This window comes from Oncorhynchus masou, chromosome 23, assembly GCF_036934945.1.
Source record: "Oncorhynchus masou masou isolate Uvic2021 chromosome 23, UVic_Omas_1.1, whole genome shotgun sequence".
Classification (NCBI taxonomy): domain Eukaryota; kingdom Metazoa; phylum Chordata; class Actinopteri; order Salmoniformes; family Salmonidae; genus Oncorhynchus; species Oncorhynchus masou.
Window position 1 is genome coordinate 31,267,812 of NC_088234.1, and position 20,045 is coordinate 31,287,856.

A 20,045-nucleotide genomic window follows, 5' to 3' on the forward strand; every position below is an offset into this window, starting at 1 on the left:
CTGCCCGAAGGAGACCAGGGGCCTCCAGAAGGGCTTATGGCCAGGGGCAAAGCAGCTGCCCGTATTCGTGAACACGTCTGTACCAGCAATGGTGACCACGTCTGAGGCAGAGGCGGCAGCAGCGGCACACTGTAGCAGGCTGCCTCTCGCGTCGCCAGGCGGCACCACAGCCCAGTCCTGATCACTACTGAACGTCTTCAGCTCTCCGTACACTCCTCCCAGGATGAACGATGTGTTGTCTTTCTCAGGGTTCACATCCCAGGGCTTGGACGGCGTCATGTAATCCCCGGAAGCATTAATCTTCGAGAGTTTGTTTTTGGCCAGGAGGGCCTGCTCTTCATTCTTGCCTTCCCACAGGTGGTACTCAGAGTGCTGCACTGCCTTCTTCAGAGGCCCCTGGATGGGACCATCTTCCTTTACCTGCACGTCAAGACAACCGCAGTGGTAGCTGCTCGACTCTTTGGAGAACAAGCCTTCGCCTGGCTTCTCTCCTCCTAGTGATAGTTCAGGATCTCCATCTCCGATAGCTGTCCAAATGTCCTTTATTATCCCTGAGCTGTAGTTGTCACACTGTTGGTTTGTGTCATGCGAAAACATGCCAGCATCATACTGTTCTAATGCTATCCCACAAATGGACTCCAATTTAGATTTCTTTGCGAAGGTCAGATTGGACACTGTGCCAACATTGGCCTCATCGCACTGACGACCGGTGTCTTCTTGTAAAAAGTCCAGGATTTCTTCCTCTAGGTATGTACCAGAGATGGGGAGGATTATACAATTAATCTCTTCATTGCCAATTAGAGCGGACTCCTCTGTATGAACATTTATTTGCTCATTGTCTGAACGCGTCTCTTCCGAATGTGACCATGGACTGCAGGTTCGGGTTGAAAGATTTGAACAATGTTCAGTTTCATCGAAGGCACTATTTTTGGTCCAAATTAGCAAACGAGACTGCTTGTTACAATGTGGTTCTAGACAGCTACTTGAATCTGTGTTGTTTTCTTGACCAACAGTGAGTGAGTCGCAGGGAAAAGAAAGAGTGGGGCTATCGTACTGGAGCTCAAAAAGAGAGAAGCAGGAGTTGTTCAGACCAGACGCTTCGCTCGTGGCTTCTGGGAGATGAGGCTCCTCCAGGTTTCCAGGCAGAGTACTGATGGGGAATGGAACACCGTCCAAAGCGGGGGAGAGCTGAACGGGTGAGTCCCCTACAAAGCTTTCTCCATCTTTATCTTCAGAGCTAGAAGATGAATAACATCCCCAGATCTGAGCCATGTTTTCCAAATCCTGCATGAAGAACCCATCAGCTGCCAACGTTTCCTGACAGTCCACCCTTATTGCACTTTCCCCTTGCAGCTCAAGGCCATCTAACACTAAACAACATTCTGTCTCAAAGTCTCTTTGTTCTTCACTCTTCTGTCGAATCATGCTCAAGATCCGACTCTCTTGTACTGAGTCTGAGGCACTAGGATCCAATATGGATTGATAAATATCGACTTCATAGAAGTGAGTGAATTCAGACAGATGGTCATCATCTAAATCTCTACTATCCTCAGGCGTAGGGAAGCTTGAGGTCCCATTGAGGTCGTTAGCCTCCTCATTTGAGTCGCCTGGCACCTCAACAAAGTGCCCATCCACAAAGGTTCCCGCTGCCAGATACGCCCTCTGGAAGCTTGCGTTGGCAATGTAGATGCCTTGCATTCTCTCAGACAGCCTTTCAAAGTTAGCGGACATAGTCGAGTCGTCTGGAGAGTCCACCTTACTCCGGTACTTTGTTTCCAGTTTGCTCTTTCTGCTACTGAAAGGTACAAAATACTCTGTGATGGGCTCTGTGTACCACAGGGGCTCTTCCATGTACTCCTTTTTGTTGCTTGCCTCAGCTCCGGACTCCTTTGCGTCCCCCCAACCTGGATATTTTCGAATCTCCTTCAGCGGCCTATTCCCCTTTTTGTAGAGCTGTGTTTGCCTTGCAGAGCCTCCAGTGGTGCTGCTGCTGCTGCCGCCTCCAGCGTTCCTGCGCCCCTCCTTGTCAATGGCCTGCAGAGCCAGTTTCACTTGTCCTCTGTTGCACCCCCGCTTACTCCTGCTGCCCGCCTCCTTGGACTTGTGCCTGATTCTGACTGCTTTCCTGCTGGAGATTTTGGAATCGCCTGGGTTCCCGCTGGAGCTCGAGCCAGCCTCGCTAGAGCCAGAGGACCAGGAGCGAGGCCGATACTTGCACTCTGACCTGTGCCTCGCCTGCCTCTTGCTGTGAACGGCAGCTCGGTCATCCGCTGTTGCGCCACCATGGTATCGGTTCTCTTTCTCCTTCTTGCTGCGTCGCTGTTGGGCTCTCTCGCTGGTTGGGTTAGTGTTAGTGCTGCATGCTTCAGGGGTTCTCTCATTAGCAGCTTCACCATCGCTGTTGCAATCTTTTGGGGAGGAGGTGTCAGTGCTGGTCTGCGGGGCTGCAGAGGATGATGAGCCAGAGTAAGCGCTGGCTTTAGCTTTGTTCCACACCGTCATGATCTCTTGGAGACAAACAGATCCCTCTGACAAAGGAGGAAAGGCTTCATAATACCTGCAACAACGAGAGAATATGTTGTCAATTGTGAAATAATAAAATGAATGAGCATAAAACTAAATCAATTAGTTCTGCCAGCTACTCAGGACAGTATTATTGTGGTTATGGGTAAAAAAATAAAAAAACATACATTTCCACCTGGTCCTTTGAGGAAGAGGACTCAACTTGTTCAGGAGACTGAGATCCATAAGATTTGTTGAGCGGTTTTTCTTCTGTGAAGAATTATAAGCAATATGATAAGTAGTGTCATCATTGAAGTGTTTTTATATTTACTAGGGCATACAAATGTATAAACCCAACATACAAACCTTTCTGTTTGTTTTGGATGTCCTTGAGTTTGGAGCAAAGCTCCTCGACCAGGCTCTCAATTCCAGAGTTCTGTGGGGAAATAATTAGGGAGAATATGTAACATCTAGCAAATAATCAATTGAAGAGAATGAATATTAATAAAACATTTGCATCAGACCATTCATAAAGTGATGGGATGTATCCATCAATAACACTTAGGGGTTTGAACATATGCTTTTTTCAAAGGCAAACTTTGACCCCCATTGTAACACTGACTAGAGGGTATTAACATAGGGCTGACAGAAGTCTAACCAGCTGACTGTCAGCACGGGCATGCTCTACCATGACCATGTTAAATCAGTGTTTCCATTAGCGGCGGCTGACGGCTAATCACGATTACACACACAGATTTTCAACTGGCTACATTTTTCAGATTAACTAGACTACTTTTCGGGGTTTTTGTGTGTTTTTTTTAAACTTCTATTTAACTAGGCAAGTCAGTTAAGAACAAATTCTTATTTTCAATGATGGCCTAGGAACAGTGGGTTAACTGCATAGGGGCAGAACGACAGATTTTGTACCTTGTCAGCTTGGGGGTTTGAACTTGCAACCGTTTGGTTACTAGGCCAATGCTCTAACCACTAGGCTACCCTGCCACCCCCATTTAAAAGTTTCAATTCGATAGGTTTGTCGAGCCCTCTCCAACTAGAATGAACGATTTGCATATTCTGGCGATCTATTGATAGGATAGGTGCCTGTCAGTCACAAAGCGAGCGATGACTGGGAAACGCAGCAGAGACAAAGCGAGAGGTTTCACTCTCGCCAAAATAAGCCCAATGTGTTTCTATGGGCTTATTTTGGATCTAAGCATGTCGCCTCCCACTTTGGGACAACAACTCCCATTTTTAAAGCGGAGACATGAGCATCTCGTCATTTTGTACAGATATCTGGTTGCAGTCGAGTTTCTTTCCGCGGAGGAGGGAGAGAAAGCATGATGCTCGTGAATTGGCACGTCCCATGTAATGTAAGTGGTAACGAGGAGTCAAAATCCAAAAATTCTAACATCTTATTAATTTTCTTTCAAATAGCCAGCCACGCAGAGTCGTGTTGCCAAGTAGGCAATTTATTGTTTGTTGATTTGACAACTGAACAGCAAGTGTTGACTAGTTTATAAAAAGGTGTCAAACAGACTGAATAAGGTCGTTATCCTATATCCCTTTGCCATTCATATATCATACAACGTGGTTATATGTCCATGGGATACGTAAACCAAAGGATTTCCTTTCCTAAAATTTTGGGGCTTGCCAGACAGTGACGCTAAAGTGAGTGACTCATATTCGTCAGTCTGAGTGTAGCCTACCGAATCGCATCGGTGGGGGGGATCCTTCATTTGTCTTCCTAAATTGCATAGGCTACTGATAGGCCTTGGCTTTTTGGCAATTATCTGCTGATAAATTATGATGCTGGTAACTCATCACTGCAGGAACAATAGGTAGTGGAGAGCCTCATTTTATAATTAGGGCCCTCACAGAAACCAGGCATTAAAACGGAATTCAACAATATTCAAAAGTGCATTAACTTTAATAGGGAATCAACTAAATGTATTAATTTGCACAAGTTTATCATTTGACATGAACAAAATGCGTTAGTGATTCCTATTTCTTGCAACCTCTGTGTGCAGTACTCAAGTCTGCCACTTTGTAAAGCTGTTAGCGATGATGCTAATGAAAAGTCTTCTGGAAGATGGGAAGGCTTTCCCAAAAACCTTTTCAATTAAAGCTGCAATATGTCACTTTTTGGGTGATCTGACCAAATTCAGATGGAAATGTGAGTCACAGATCTGTCACTCATTGAAAGCAAGTCTATAAGAAGCGGTAGATCCATTTTATTTCTATGCTTACCATTCTTAAATTTTGTTTTTGCATCTTATTTTCAGTTTTGTATACCAGCTTCAAAAAGCTTAAAATACAATATTTTTGGTTAAACAGCCTATTGCTAGGTGTCCGCTTGAATTAAAGGGTAACTACTTTTTTTTTTTATCACAATTTTGCAGATTTTCCCCAGACCTCAAACATGGTCTACAGGGTGGGAAATTAAACACCTGCTGAACATTAGCCACAATGTATATTTCACTAGACAAGTTGGCGGGTGGTCACTCAGCATTTGGGAACAATTTTTGTTTCAATCCAAAACTCAAATGTATAAATTGGTCAAATTGACATGAAAGGCTGGTAGAAGACAGAGAATATCATCTCTGACAGACACTGCAATGTAGTGCCCTCGACCACTGCGCCACCCGGGACGCACTGTTGATTCCTTGATGTTTAGTTGTACAACAGTTTCTGTTTTACTATGGTTTCAAATTATTTAATTTAACACAGTTAAAAGACAGGTCACAAATTAAATTGAGCAATATGCACCATTACTTCTTACGAGTAACACATATGTTTTAGTTTAAAGTGTAATGTTAGTTTGTAATGTAATGTTCTCTTATTTAGAAAATAGTCCTGATCATATCAGCCTAGACAATATCCAAAACTAACATCACAGTGAATTCATACATTTTCAGTCATTTAAAAGTTGTATACAGTGGGGCAAAAAAGTATTTAGTCAGCCACCAATTGTGCAAGTTCTCCCACTTAATTAGTTCTCCCACTTAGTTCTCTTGTAATTTTCATAGGTACACAAAATGAGGAAAATAAATCCAGAAAATAACATTGTAGGATTTTTTATGAATTTATTTGCAAATTATGGTGGAAAATAAGTATTTGGTCAATAACAAAAGTTTCTCAATACTTTGTTATATACCCTTTGTTGGCAATGACAGAGGTCAAACATTTTCTGTAAGTCTTCACAAGGTTTTCACACACTCCTGCTGGTATTTTGGCCCATTCCTCCATGCAGATCTCCTCTAGAGCAGTGATGTTTTGGGGCTGTTGCCGGGCAACACGGACTTTCAACTCCCTCCAAAGATGTTCTATGGGGTTGAGATTTGGAGACTGGCTAGGCCACTCCAGGACCTTCTTACAAAGCCACTCCTTCGTTGCCCGGGCGGTGTGTTTGGGATCATTGACATGCTGAAAGACCCAGCCATGTTTCATCTTCAATACCCTTGCTGATGGAAGGTCTTCACTCAAAATCTCACGATACATGGCCCCATTCATTCTTTCCTTTACACGGATCAGTCATCCTGATCCCTTTGCAGAAAAACAGCCCCAAAGCATGATGTTTCCACCCCCATGCTTCACAGTAGGTATGGTGTTCTTTGGATACAACTCAGCATTCTTTGTCCTCCAAACACGACGAGTTGAGTTTACCAAAACGTTCTATTTTGGTTTCATCTGACCATATGACATTCTCCCAATCTTCTTCTGGATCATCCAAATGCTCTCTAGCAAACTTCAGATGGGCTTGGACATGTGTCCCCCTGCTTAAGTCAGTACGTCTGGCACTGCAGGATTTGAGTCCCTGGCGGCGTAGTGTGTTACTGATGGTAGGCTTTGTTACTTTGGTCCCAGCTCTCTGCAGGTCATTCACTAGGTCCCCCCGTGTGGTTCTGGGATTTTTGCTCACTGTTCTTGTGATCATTTTGACCCCATGGGGTGAGATCTTGCGTGGAACCCCAGATCGAGGGAGATTATCAGTGGTCTTGTATGTCTTCCATTTCCTAACAATTGCTCCCACAGTTGATTTCTTCAAACCAAGCTGCTTACCTATTGCAGATTCAGTCTTCCCAGCCTGGTGCAGGTCTACAATTTTGTTTCTGGTGTCCTTTACCAGCTCTTTGGTCTTGGCCGAGTTTGGAGTGTGACTGTTTGAGGTTGTGGACAGGTGTATTTTATACTGATAACAAGTTCAAACAGGTGCCATTAATACAGGTAACGAGTGGAGGACAGAGGAGCCTCTTAAAGAAGAAGTTACAGGTCTGTGAGAGCCAGAAATCTTGCTTGTAGGTGACCAATTACTTATTGCCACAATAATCTGCAAATAAATTCATTTAAAAAATCCTACAATGTGATTTCCTGGATTTTTTTTCTCTCATTTTGTCTGTCATAGTTGAAGTGTACCTATGCTGAAAATTACAGGCCTCTCATCTTTAAGTGGGAGAACTTGCACAATTGGTGGCTGACTAAATACTTTTTTGCCCCACTATACATATACACACACACACACACACGTTCTGAAAGGCCCCAAGTCTGCAACACCACTAAGCAAGCAGCACCATGAAGACCAAGGAGCTCTCCAAACAAGTCACAAATTTGTGGAGAATTACAAAAAAATATCCGAACCTTTGAACATCCCATAGAGCACCATTTAAATCCATTATTTTAAAAAATGGAAAGAATTTGGCACCACAACAAACCTGCCAAGAGGGCCACCTTCCAAAATTCACAGACCAGACAAGGAGGTTTTAATCAGAGGCAACAAAGAGACCAAAGATAACCCTGAAGTAGCTGCAAAGCTCCACAGCGGAATTTTGAGTATCTGTCCATAGGACCACTTTAAGCTGTACATTCCACAGAGCTGGGCTTTATGGAAGAGTGGCCAATAAAAGCCATTGCTTAACGGAAAAAAATAAGCAAATACTTTGTGTTCGCCAAAAGGTGTGTGGGAGACTCCCCAAACATATGGAAGAAGGTACTCAGATGAGACTAAAATTGAGCTTTTTGGCCATCAAGGAAAACGCTATGTATGACGCAAACCCAACACCTCGCATCACCCCGAGAACCTCATCCCCACAGTGAAGCATGGTGGTGCAAGCATCATGCTGTGACAATGTTTTCATCAGCAGGGAGTGGGAAACTGGTCAGAATTGAAGGAATGATGGATGGCGCTAAATACAGGGAAATTCTTGAGGGAAACCTGTTTCAGTCTTCCAGAGATTTGAGACTGGGACGGAGGTTCACCTTACAGCAGGACAATGACCCTAAGCATACTGCTAAAGCAACACTTGAGTGGCTTAAGGATAAACATTTAAATATCTTGGAATGGCCTAGTCAAAGCCCAGACCTCAATCCAATTGAGAATCTGTGGTATGACTTAAAGATTGCTGTACACCAGCAGAACCCATCCAATTTGAGGGTGCTGGAGCAGTTTTGCCTTGAGGAATTGGCAAAAATCCCAGTGGATAGTTGTGCCAAGCTTAAGAGACATACCCCAAGAGACTTGCAGCTGTAATTGCTGAAAAAGGGGTCAATAAAAAGTATTGACTTTGGGGGGGGGGGGGGGGTGAATAGTTATCCACACTCAAGTTTTCAGTTGTCGTCTTATTTCTTGTTTGTTTCACAATTAAAGCTATTTTGATCTTCAAAGTGGTAGGCATGTTGTGTAAATCAAATTATAAACACCCCAACAATCCTTTTTAATACCAGGTTGTAAGAAAACAAAATAGGAAAAATATCAAGGGGGGTGAATACTTTCACAAGGCACTGTAGTTATAGATCTTTCGACACAATATCATAACACATTTTTCCAGTCGGAGGTAAACTCAACAAAGGATTCAATTATTTTGCTGCGTATTTCAGATGGAATCAAGGCATTTATAATGTACCAGAGGCCACCAGAATAGTGCTCTTGCAACAACAAAACAATCCAACCTGGGGGTGCCGGTACCTGGCCGGCTACTTTTTCTATTTGGATAGCTACTCTATGTACTTGTGTAAAACACTGGTTAAATTTAGCTAAGAGGGAAAAATATTGCGAGAGAATGACTAAGCATAGCCCAAACAACCACCTGTCTTTCCATCAAAACACTTACAAAATATCAGGCATTAGACAAAGTTCCGACACCTACTTCTTCCTTATACCTATTGATTCGCTGAACAAAGAGTGATCTGTTTTGATGTAAAAAAAAAAAAAAGAAGTCCTGCAACAATCAGGTCTATAAAAAGAAAGCCATGTCAAAATGCCTTAACAGACCAGTAGGCAATAGACACCATCATAAAAGCAACTGCATTCAGTGAGGACTGCTATATATTGAGGGCCGGATTAGTCAAAAATGTTTTACATTTACACACTCTTTCTCGCACTCTTTCTGACAAAGTGACATTCCTTACCATGACGCCCAGTAAAAAAAAAGCTAAGTTTCTCCCCTGGTCCTGTGTTTCCTCTTGCATCATTGTGTTAATGCCGGTCAGCTGACAGGCAACAGCACACACTCTGCTCTCTGTGCTGCAATCCTGTGCAGCATGTGATGGTTTAAAAAAAAAAGACTGCAGAGTCCAGTCCCCAGAGAGCAGCACACTCCTCCTCTACCTTGCAGACCCTTCCCCCTATACGCCCTCCAGCTCTATCCCGTCCCTCACAAGCTCACTCTACTACGGGCTGCTTTTGATACTATACTACTGCCAACCAACCGCTAAGGAAAATGTCAGACATTTTTGGGGGGATTTTGCTTGGAAAAAGGGCACAGACAGAATATAATGCAGGTTTATTAAACTGTGCACTCGCTTACATGCATTGACACCTCTGCAATGTCACACAACATTATCTCAATACTGAGTGTAACAGTGTAAGTGCATATGGGAGTCTTTCACTGGTTCACAGTTCTTCACTTTGCTGACCTCGATCCAACATTGCCAGTAAACACTCATTACATCACACTGGCTGTGAAAATCCTGGAGAGCAATCACAAAATAAGGCTGGTCAGTCTTATTCTAAAATGGATTAAAAAATATCCTCAATCTACACATAATGCCACAATGTTGTTTCCATTGATCAACCTTGAGATGTTTCTGGACTCCAATCAAGTTGTACTTGTGGTAAATTCAATTGATTGGACATGATTTGGAATGGCACACACCTGTCTATATAAGGTCCCACAGTTGATAGTGCATGTCAGAGCAAAAACCAAGCCATGAGGTCGAGACAGTAGAGACTGTAGAGCTCCGAGACAGGATTGTCGAGGCACAGATCTGGGGAAGGGTACCAAAACATTTCTGCACTATTGAAGGTCCCCAAGAACACAGTGGCCTCCATCATTCTTAAATGGAAGACGTTTGGAACCGCTAGTCACTCTAAAGGAGCTCCAGAGTTCCTCTGTGGAGATGCGGAACCTTCCAGAAGGACAACCATCTCTGCAGCACTCCACCAATCAGGCCTTTATGGTAGAGTGGCCAGACGGAAGCTACTCCTCAGTAAAAAAGACAACAGTCTGCTGTGAGTTTGCCAAAAGGCACCTAAAAATACTCAGACCATGAAACAAGATTCTCTGGTCTGATGAAACCAAGATTCAACTCTTTGGCCTGAATGCCAAGCAGAACGTCTAGAAGAAACCTGGCACCATCCCTACAGTGAAGCATGGTGGCAGCATCACGCTGTGGGGATGTTTTTCAGCGGCAGGGACTGGGAGACTAGTCAGGAGAGGGAAAGATGAACCGAGCAACGTACAGAGATCCTTGAGGAAAACCTGATCCAGAGCACTCAGGACCTCAGACTGGGGTGTAGGTTCACCTTTCAAAAGAACAACCCTAAGCACACAGCCAAGACAAAGCAGGAGTAGCTTCGGGACAAGTCTCTGAATGTCCTTGAGTGGCCCAGCCAGAGCCCGGACTTATTAAACAATTTCTAGAGGGTTGGAAGGTTCCATGGGTACAGTGGTCTCAAGCATTTGGAAATTGAAACTACCCAGAGCTGGCCATCCAACCAAACTGAGCGACCAGCCGAGAAGGACCTTGGTCAGGGAAGTGACCAAGAACCCAATGACCACTCTGACAGAACTACAGAGTTTGTTGACTGAGATGGTAGAACCTGCCAGAAGGACAGTTTATAGCACTACACCAATCTGGGCTTTATGGGAGAGTGGCCAGATGGAAGCCACTCCTGAGAAAAAGGCACGACATAACAAAAAGTGGAATAAGTCAAGGGGTATGAGTACTTTCTGAAGGCACTGTACATGCTTCTGCCATTCTTCAATGACTCAACATATTCAGCTTTGTAGCTTACAAGCTGGTGTGTGCCAAAATAACCACAGAACTTCTGTTCTAATTATCATTATATGCAACTGCTCCTGAATATTCAAGCTTCAAAGAGTCAAAGTGAAATATATAATTTCAATTTCTCAGGAGTGCATGAGCAATGCTGTGAGTAGACTATGCATACAAAAACATGGGGTGAAGAGATGTGGCGACACTGGAGTGAATGGCACTTACTTCATCAGATGCTGAACGCAGACATTGCACAGCGGCTTGCTTCTTTATCTCCTCCAGACTTAGGTCCGTCCCTCCTCCTTTCTTCTTACTCTTGCTCCATTTCTTCCCAGTTCCCTTCTCCCAGCCCAAGATGTCATTTTCCTGCACACACAATTCCTCCACATCAGTCATTTAATGGGACAGCTCGTCTAAATAGGAAAAGGAAATGCAAGTTTTAGAACATTGTAAATGTAAGAAATACAAGACGGCTTTAAATCAATAGGTTCACTTACAATCACCTGACTCCTAATGAATACGAAACAGAACCCTCTTCTTCATTGGCTATGTGTATGTTTAGTTTAGTAGGATCCCCATTAGCTACTGCACATGCAGCAGCCACTCTTCCTGGGCTCCACATAAAATTTAAAATACATGACAAAGTACAGAACATACTGCATTAAATTTAAAAAATAGTTATATATTGGACAGACACCAAGAGACAAAAATACTATTTACACACTTCATATATACATATTCATATGTACAGTATATATGAATATGGCCCATCTACTGTTGCTAGCCCCAATTCGGACTTGTGCTCTGATATCTGCTTCACTGATTGCTGCTCTCGTAAAAGCCTGGGCTTTCTGCACGTTCACTAGAAGCTTATTACCTATAAAATGGATCAATTGAAAGTGTGGGTTCACAGCTACAATCCAGATGTGTTTGTCATTACTGAGACGTGGTTAAGGAAGAGTGTTTTGAATACTAATGTTAACCTTTCTGGTTATACCTTTGTTTTTGGCAAGACAGCTCTTCCAAAGGTGGGGGAGTGGCAATCTTTACCAAGGATTCCCTTCAGTGCTCAGTTGTTTCCACCTAGTCTGTCCCCAAACAATTTGATTTGCTGGTTTTAAGCATTAAAAAAAACAACTTTCCAATAGCTCTTTGTTGTCTGTTGCTGGGTGCTATTGTCTTCCATCAGCACCGGCCTGTACCCTACCTGCCCTAAGCTCTCTCCTGGCCCCATACACTAAGTCTGAATTTGTCCTGCTAGGTGACCTAAACTGGGACATGCTTAAACCACCTGACCAAGTCCTAAAGCAACGCTTGGACCTTCTTTTTTTGATATTTTCAGTGGTAACAAACACGCACCCATAGGAAAATTAGAATTAAAAACAGGTGATCTTGCAGAGTTACACCACCTCAAGATCTGCATTTGGCGAAAGGCTTGGCACACACATACTCAGGCAAAAGAAAAATAAGTGCACTCAGGTTATCCAGAAGGCCAAAGTTGGTTACTTTAAGGAGCAGTTCTCTCTCTGTGGGCCGAACCCCAAGATATTCTGGAAAATGGTTAAAGACCTGGAGAATAAACCCTCTTCCTCGCAGCTACCCATGTTCCTTAATGTTGATGATGTGGTTGTTACTGACAACATGGCTGAGCTCTTTAATCACCACTTCATTATGTCAGGATTCCTATTTGACTCAGCCATGCCTCCATTGTGACTATCCCCTCTTTTTTCCCCTGCCGTGCTACAAAGTTTCTCCCTGCAGGCGGTCACTGAGTCCGAGGTACTAAAAGAGCTCCTGAAAATTGACCCCCAAAAAACATCTGGGTCAGATGGTTTAGACCCCTTCTTCTTTAAGGTTGCTGCCCCTATCATTGCCAAGTCTTTCAGACCTTTTTAACTGGTCTCTCCTTTCTGGGAAGGCAGCCACTGTGCATTCTTTATTTAAAAAGGGGGAGATCAAGCTGATCCGAACTGTTATAGGCATATTTCTATTTTGCCCTGTTTATCAAAAGTGTTGGAAAAAACTTGTCAATAATCAGCTTACTGGCTTTCTTGATGTCTATAGTATTCTCTCTGGTATGCAATCTGGTTTTCCACTCAGGTTATGGATGTGTCACTGCAATCTTAAAAGGTCCTCAATGATGTCACCATTGCCCTTGATTCTAAACAATGTTGTGATGCTATTTTTATTGACTTGGCCAAAGCTTTTGATACGGTAGACCATTCCATTCTTGTGAGCTGGCTAAGGAGTAATGGTGTCGGAGGGGTCTTTGGTCTGGTGTGCTAACTACCTCTCTCAAAGAGTGCAGTGTATAAAGTCAGAACATCTGCTGTCTCTGCCTGTCACCAAGGGAGTACACCAAGGCTCGATCCTAGGCCCCACGCTGTTCTCAATTTACATCAACAAAATAGCTCAGGCTCTCATCCATTTATATGCAGATGATCGTCTTATACTTTGTGTTAAATATCTCTACAACAAGCCCTCTCTACTCTTAACCTTGTTCTGAACACCTCCAAAACAAAGGTCATGTGGTTTGGTAAGAAGAATGCCCCTCTCCCCACCGGTGTCATTGCTACCGCCAAGTGTTTAGAGCAGGCCTGGGCAATTATTTTCCATGAAGGGCCACATTCGAATATATTTTTGCCATCGGGGTCCAGAATCATATTACAGGATTATACATCATGTGAATGACTGTTGACAGATATCTACTGTAAATCACATCCAGATATGCTTTTTATTTTACTTTAACATCCGCAGAAATAAACCATATCCATGTTCTCCTTTGGTAGGTATTTTCATTATTAAAAACATGCAATGAACTACACGGAGGGAAAAGTACACTGTGCATTCAGCACCACGGACAGAACTCTTGTTAACGGGTATGCACAAAAACATAGGAAAGAGTGAGCTCAACATTACATTTAAACTACTCAATCAGTGTGAGGAGTGAAGTCTCTGATGGGCATTGACTAGAGCAGTGAAGTCAGGTATAGTTTCTGACATCGCTATGCGCAGGATTGCTGATAGTCAGTAAGAGAATCTTTGTCTTGACTTGTTATATTACATCACTGAAAATGTCTGTTCACATACATGGGTTGACCCAAACAGTACAAACATCTTCTGAGCATGACTCCTAATCTTTGGAAAGTTTTGTTCATCGAGAGATGCATAGAACCTCAGTGACATTGTTTTGATTGGAAAACAATCACTGCATCAGACTGAAGATCGATAAGCTTAAATTGCAGGTCAGTGGGAGCGCTATCCACATTGAAGGTGAAAGGAGAGGAAACAAACAGCATGTCATTTTCCAACACTTTGAAATCCTCAAAACGATGAGAACACTCCCTGTTCAAAGCATACAGCAGCAAAAGGCCCTTCCCTTGTAGTTTGGAATTCAGTTCATTCATGGAGGGCCATGATGTCCACGGTGAAGGCAAAATCATCCAACCATTCTTTCTCGCAGTTGAGGGAAATCCACATTTTACTTTCATTTGCAAAAACTCAGCAATCTCCGACTTCAGGTCCCACACCCTTTTAAGCACCTTCACCAAACTCAGCCATCTCACGTTTATGTGGTAGGGGAGATCTGCATGACCTGACTGTCTCTTCCAACAATGAGACAAACTGTCTGTGGTTTAAAGATTTCACTCTTATGAGGTTTACCATTTTATTGGCTGTATCCACAACATGGCTCATTTTCAGGACACATTTACAGAGCACCTGATTAATAATGCAATGCAGGAAAATAATTGTCTGATCTGGGTTCAGCTCAGCTACTTGATCTTGTATCCTTTTCAAAAGGCCAAAGTTTTTTTCTGTCAAGTTTGGGCACCCATCAGTGGTCACACTGGATAACTTTTCAAAACTCAGTCCCAGCTTTGCCACACACTTATTAACCTCCTCCAATAAATTTCTTGTTAACAGACTAGTTTTGGCAATAAATCTTTCCCTGTGGTTGTGCTCTTCATTGACTGCACTGAAGCAAGCTCCTCTTTCCTCCGGTTGGCAAAATAATTTCATTATTTAAAGTCTGGGATTACATTTTGTCCTTGTAAGAATATCAACAAATGCTTTTTCAATGCCGACAGTGTCACATCCATCACTGCTTAACTTAACTCATCCAGGGCCAACGATTAAACCTTTGAAATAGGTGAAATCCAAAAACCGGTCACTGGACTATAAATAATAGACTTAATTATAATATAACAAAACAAAAATACATGTCATTAATATGGTAAAATCCGTATAATTTCAAAAACAAAATGTCTTACCCCGTAAATCCTATTTGAAATCGGACACTGTGGTGGGATTAACAACAAGACTACCTTGAAAAAGATATGACACATGTATGTTTGAGGAATTTTGAATATGGCGCCCTGTACTATCACTGGTTGTTGTTATATCACTCCCGGTAACGGGATCTCAGCCATAAGTTAAACAGCTTGGAAAATTCCAGAAAATTTTCATGGCGTTAGAAGCTTCCGATAGGCTAATTTACATAATTTAATTCAATTGGAGGTTTACCTATGGATGTATTTCAAGGCCGACCTTCAAACTCTGCCTCTTTGCTTGACATCATGGGAAAATCAAAAGAAAATCAGCCAAGACCTCAGAAAACTTGTTGTAGACCTCCACAAGTCTGGTTCATCGTTGGGAGCAAAAGCCTGAAGGTACCACGTTCATCTGTACAAACAATAGTACGCAAGTATAAACAACATGGGACCACGCAGCCATCATACCGCTCAGGAAGGAGACGCGTTCTGTCTCCTAGAGATGAACGTACTTTGGTGCGAAAAGTGCAAATCAATCCCAGCACAACAGCAAAGGACCTTGTGAAGATGCTGGAGGAAACAGGTACCAAAGTATCTATATCCACAGTAAAAACGAGTCCTATATCGACAACCTGAAAGGCCACTCAGCAAGGAAGAAGCTACTGCTTCAAAACCCCATAAAAAGGCCAGAATATGGTTTGCAACTGCACATGGGGACAAAGATCATACTTTTTGGAGAAATGTTCTCTGATCTGATGAAACAAAAATGTAATTGTTTGGCCATAATGACCATCATTAAGTTTAGGGGGAAAAGGGTACACCAGCTCTGTCAAGGAGGAATGGGTCAAAATTCACCCAACTTATTGTGGGAAGCTTGTGGAAGGCGACCCAAACCATTTGACCCAAGGTAAACCATTTAAAAGCAACGCTACCAAATACTAATTGGGTGTATGTAAAAGCTGGAATAAAAATAACTTTACCATTATTCTTATATTTCATTCTTAAAATAAAGTGGTGATCCTAACTGATTCAAGACAGGGAATCTTTACTAGGATTAAGTGTCAGGAATTGTGAAAAACTGAGTTTAAATGTATTTGGCAAAGGTGTATGCAAACTTCCGACATCAACTGTACTTGTGTATTGATTTTAAGAAACGCATTGATGTTTATGGATAGGTACATGAGTGCAATGACAGTGCTTTTTTTTTCAGCGAATGAGCTTGTTAAATCACCCGTTTGGCGAAGTAGGCTGTGATTCGATAAATTAACAGGCACCGCATTGATTATTTGCAACGCAGGCCAAGGTAGTTAACTTCTTCGATATAGGGCGCGCTCTTTTAAATTTTTGGATAAAAAAATGTTTCCGTTTTAAACAAGATATTTTGTCACGAAAAGATGCTCGACTATGCATATAATTGACAGCTTTGGAAAGAAAACACTGACGTTTCCAAAACTGCAAAGATATTGTCTGTGAGTGCCCCAGAACTAATGCTACAGGCAAAACCAAGATGAAATTTCATACAGGAAATGCCCCAGATTTTGAATGCGCTGTGTTCCAATGTCTCCTTATATGGCTGTGAATGCGCCAGGAATGAGCCTACACTTTCTGTCGTTTCCCCAAGGTGTCTGCAGCATTGTGACATATTTGTAGGCATATCATTGGAAGATTGACCATAAGAGACTACATTTACCAGGTGTCCGCCTGGTGTCCTCCGTCTAAATTATTGCGCAATCTCCAGCTGCGTCCACTTTTCCATTAGGTTCAGAGGAGAAAGGCAACTGCCACAAATGATTTATCATCGAATAGATATGTGAAAAACACCCTGAGGATTGATTCTAAACAACATTTGACATGTTTCTGTTGATATTATGGAGTTAATTTGGAAAAAAGTTCAGCGTTGTAATGACTGAATTTTCAGGGGGTTTTCTTAGCCAAACGTGATAAACAAAACAGAGCAATTTCTCCTACACAAATAATATTTTTGGAAAAACTGAACATTTGCTATCTAACTGAGTCTCCTCATTGAAAACATCCGAAGTTCTTCAAAGGTAAATGATTTTATTTGAATGCTTTTCTTGTTTTTGTGAAAATGTTGCCTGCTGAATGCTAGGCTTAATGCTATGCTAGCTATCAATACTCTTACACAAATGCTTGTGTAGCTATGGTTGAAAAGCATATTTTGAAAATCTGAGATGAGTGTTGTTAACAAAAGGCTAAGCTTGTGAGCCAATATTTCATTTCATTTGCGATTTTCATGAATAGTTAACGTTGCGTTATGCTAATGAGCTTGAGGCTATGATTACACTCCCATATACGGGATTGCTCGACGCTAGAGGTTAAACTAGTAATATCATCAACCGTGATTATGATTATGTTAAGATTGATTGTTTTTTATAAGATAAGTTTAACGCTAGCTAGCAACTTACCGTGGCTCCTTGCTGCACTCGTGTAACTGGTGGTCAACCTGCCACGCAGTCTCCTCGTGGAGTGCAATGTAATCGACCATAATCGGCATCCAAAAATACCGATTGTGAAAATTGGCCATGCCATTTAATTGGTCGACCTCGATGCTTCGTTTGAAGTGTCGGGACAAGTTGTAGTCTTTCAAGACAGCAAAGCCCTCCTTGCACACAGCTTTCCCTAATACCTCAACACAGAAATATTTTGATGTCCACTTACTGGAACACCCTACATTCGTTGTTTACTTTCCTCATCTTTGAAAAACTAGCTACTATTTGTAACTGTGACGTGTGTGTCAGCCTCAGTCACTGTCTGTCCTCGTGCCGTTGTTATTTATGCGTGCCTTCAAAAAGAAATGTCCCGCAAGCGGTGGGCGTTACATCATTACACAATGGTGGGTATTCATTGAGCTTTTAATTTGAATAACATATGTTTTTCTAAACTTTATCGCAAATTATTTTATCTGAGCATGATTCCGCGGGCCACTTTGAATCAGGTCACGGGCTGCATATGGTCCCCGGGCCGACCTTTGCCCAGGCATGGTTTAGAGCTTGAGGTAGTCACCTCATACAAGGACTCGGGGGGGTATGGCTAGACGGTACACTGTCCTTCTCTCAGCGCATATCAAAGCTGCAGGCTAAAAGTTAAATATAGACTTGGTCTCCTCTGTAGTAAATCACTCCTCTTTCACCCCAGCTGCCAAACTAACCCTGATTCAGATGACCAGTCTACCCACGCTAGACTACAGAGACGTAATTTATAGATCGGCAGGTTAGGGTGCTCTCAAGGGGCTAGATGTTCTTTAACATTCAGCCATCTGATTTGCCACCAATGCTCCTTATAGGACACATCACTGCACTCTATACTACTCTGTAAACTGGTTCTCTGTATACCTGTCACTGGTTGATGCTCATTTATAAAAACCCTCTTCTGCCTCACTCCCCCCTATCTGAGATATCTATTGCAGCCCCCATTCTCCACCCGTTCTGCCAGTCACATTGTGTTAAAGGTCCCCAAAGCACACCCATCTCTGAGTCACTCCTCTTTTCAGTTCACTGCAGCTAGCGAGTAGAACGAAAAAAAAAACTGTCCATGTTTGAGTCTTTGAATGAAGGTAACTCAAACTGGACCGTTATCTTCATTCAAAGACTCAAACATGGACACTCGTACTGACAGTTGTGGCTGTTTCGCGTGATGCATTGTCTATATTTTTTTGCCGTTTGTGCCATTGTCTGTGCCTAACAATATTTGTACCATGTTTGTGCAGCTACCATGTGTCGCTACCGTGTTGTTGTCATGTGATGCTACTGTGCTATGTGTCTTTGGTCTCTCTTTATGTAGTGTTGTGGTGTCTCGTCATGATGTGTGTTTTGTCCTGCATTCTTAATCCCAGCCCCCCTCCTCTCAGGCATCCCATTGCCTCTTGGTAGGGAGTCATTGTAAATAAATTTGTTCTTAACAGTTTAATTATTACCAGACATCAATATGGTACAGTTGATCTGTGTCAAAACCGCATATAAAAAAAAAAAAGACATAGGCTACCTCTCCCAATCTTCACAACAAATTTGTCAATATGACTTGGCCATGATAACTGACTATCCAATGCTAGGAGTTCAACTTCTTCAACGGTTTAGGGCTAAGAGAATGCTTTGAACCAAATACAATTGTTTTTGTATTTCAGAACAGTTTATTACCCATTCTGACACTAACTAACTCCTTGCCAAGAGTCTGTGCGCTCACTGGCTGTAGGTGCTGATGTATGCTGATGATTGCACACTACACATAGTCATTTTAGCTTCTAAGACAAGTGACAAATCATTTATAAAAACAGAGAAGATTAACTTGACTTTTTCCACATTTTGTTAAGTTAGCCTTATTCTAAAATTAATTAAATAGTATTTTCCACCCTCAATCTACACACAATACCCCATAATGACAAAGCAAAAACAGGTTGACATTGACAATTTATTACAAATTTAAAAAATTGAAATATCCAATTGAAATAAGTATTCAGACCCTTTACTCAGGACTTTGTTGAAGTACCTTTGGCAGCGATTACAGCCTCAAGTCTCCTAGGGTCTGACGCCACAAGCTTGGCACACCTGTATGTGAGTTTCTCCCATTCTTCTCTGCAGATCCTCTCAAGCTGTGTCAGGTTGGATGGGGAGCGTTGCTGCACAGCTTTTTTCAAGTCTCTCCAACGTTGTTAGATCGGGTTCAAGTCCAGGCTCTGGCTGGACCACTCAAGGACATTCAGAGACTTGTCCCGAAGTCACTCCTGTGTGTTCTTGGCTGTGTGCTTAGGGTTGTTTTCCAGTCCCTGCCGCTGAAAAACATCCCCACAGCATGATGCTGTAACCACGTTTCACCATATGGATGGTACCAGGTTTTCTCCAGACGTGATGCTTGGCATTTAGGCCAAAGAGTTCAATCTTGGTTTCATCAGACCAGAGAATCTTGTCTCTCGGTCCGAGAGTCCTTTAGGTGCCTTTTGGCAAACTCCAAGCGGGCTGTCATGTGCCTTTTCCTGAGGAGTGGCTT

At 42.6% G+C, this 20,045-nt stretch overlaps 1 protein-coding gene across 1 annotated transcript in view; it reads right to left on the bottom strand.

The window, feature by feature from the left end:
- Positions 1-20,045, bottom strand: part of LOC135510742 (uncharacterized protein KIAA0232-like) — a 36,788-nt gene that overhangs the window by 4,761 nt on the left and 11,982 nt on the right. The window contains 4 exon segments of the mRNA XM_064931909.1: positions 1-2,557; positions 2,691-2,772; positions 2,869-2,938; positions 10,999-11,139. Of these exon segments, the coding sequence (XP_064787981.1) occupies positions 1-2,557; positions 2,691-2,772; positions 2,869-2,938; positions 10,999-11,139 (2,850 nt within the window).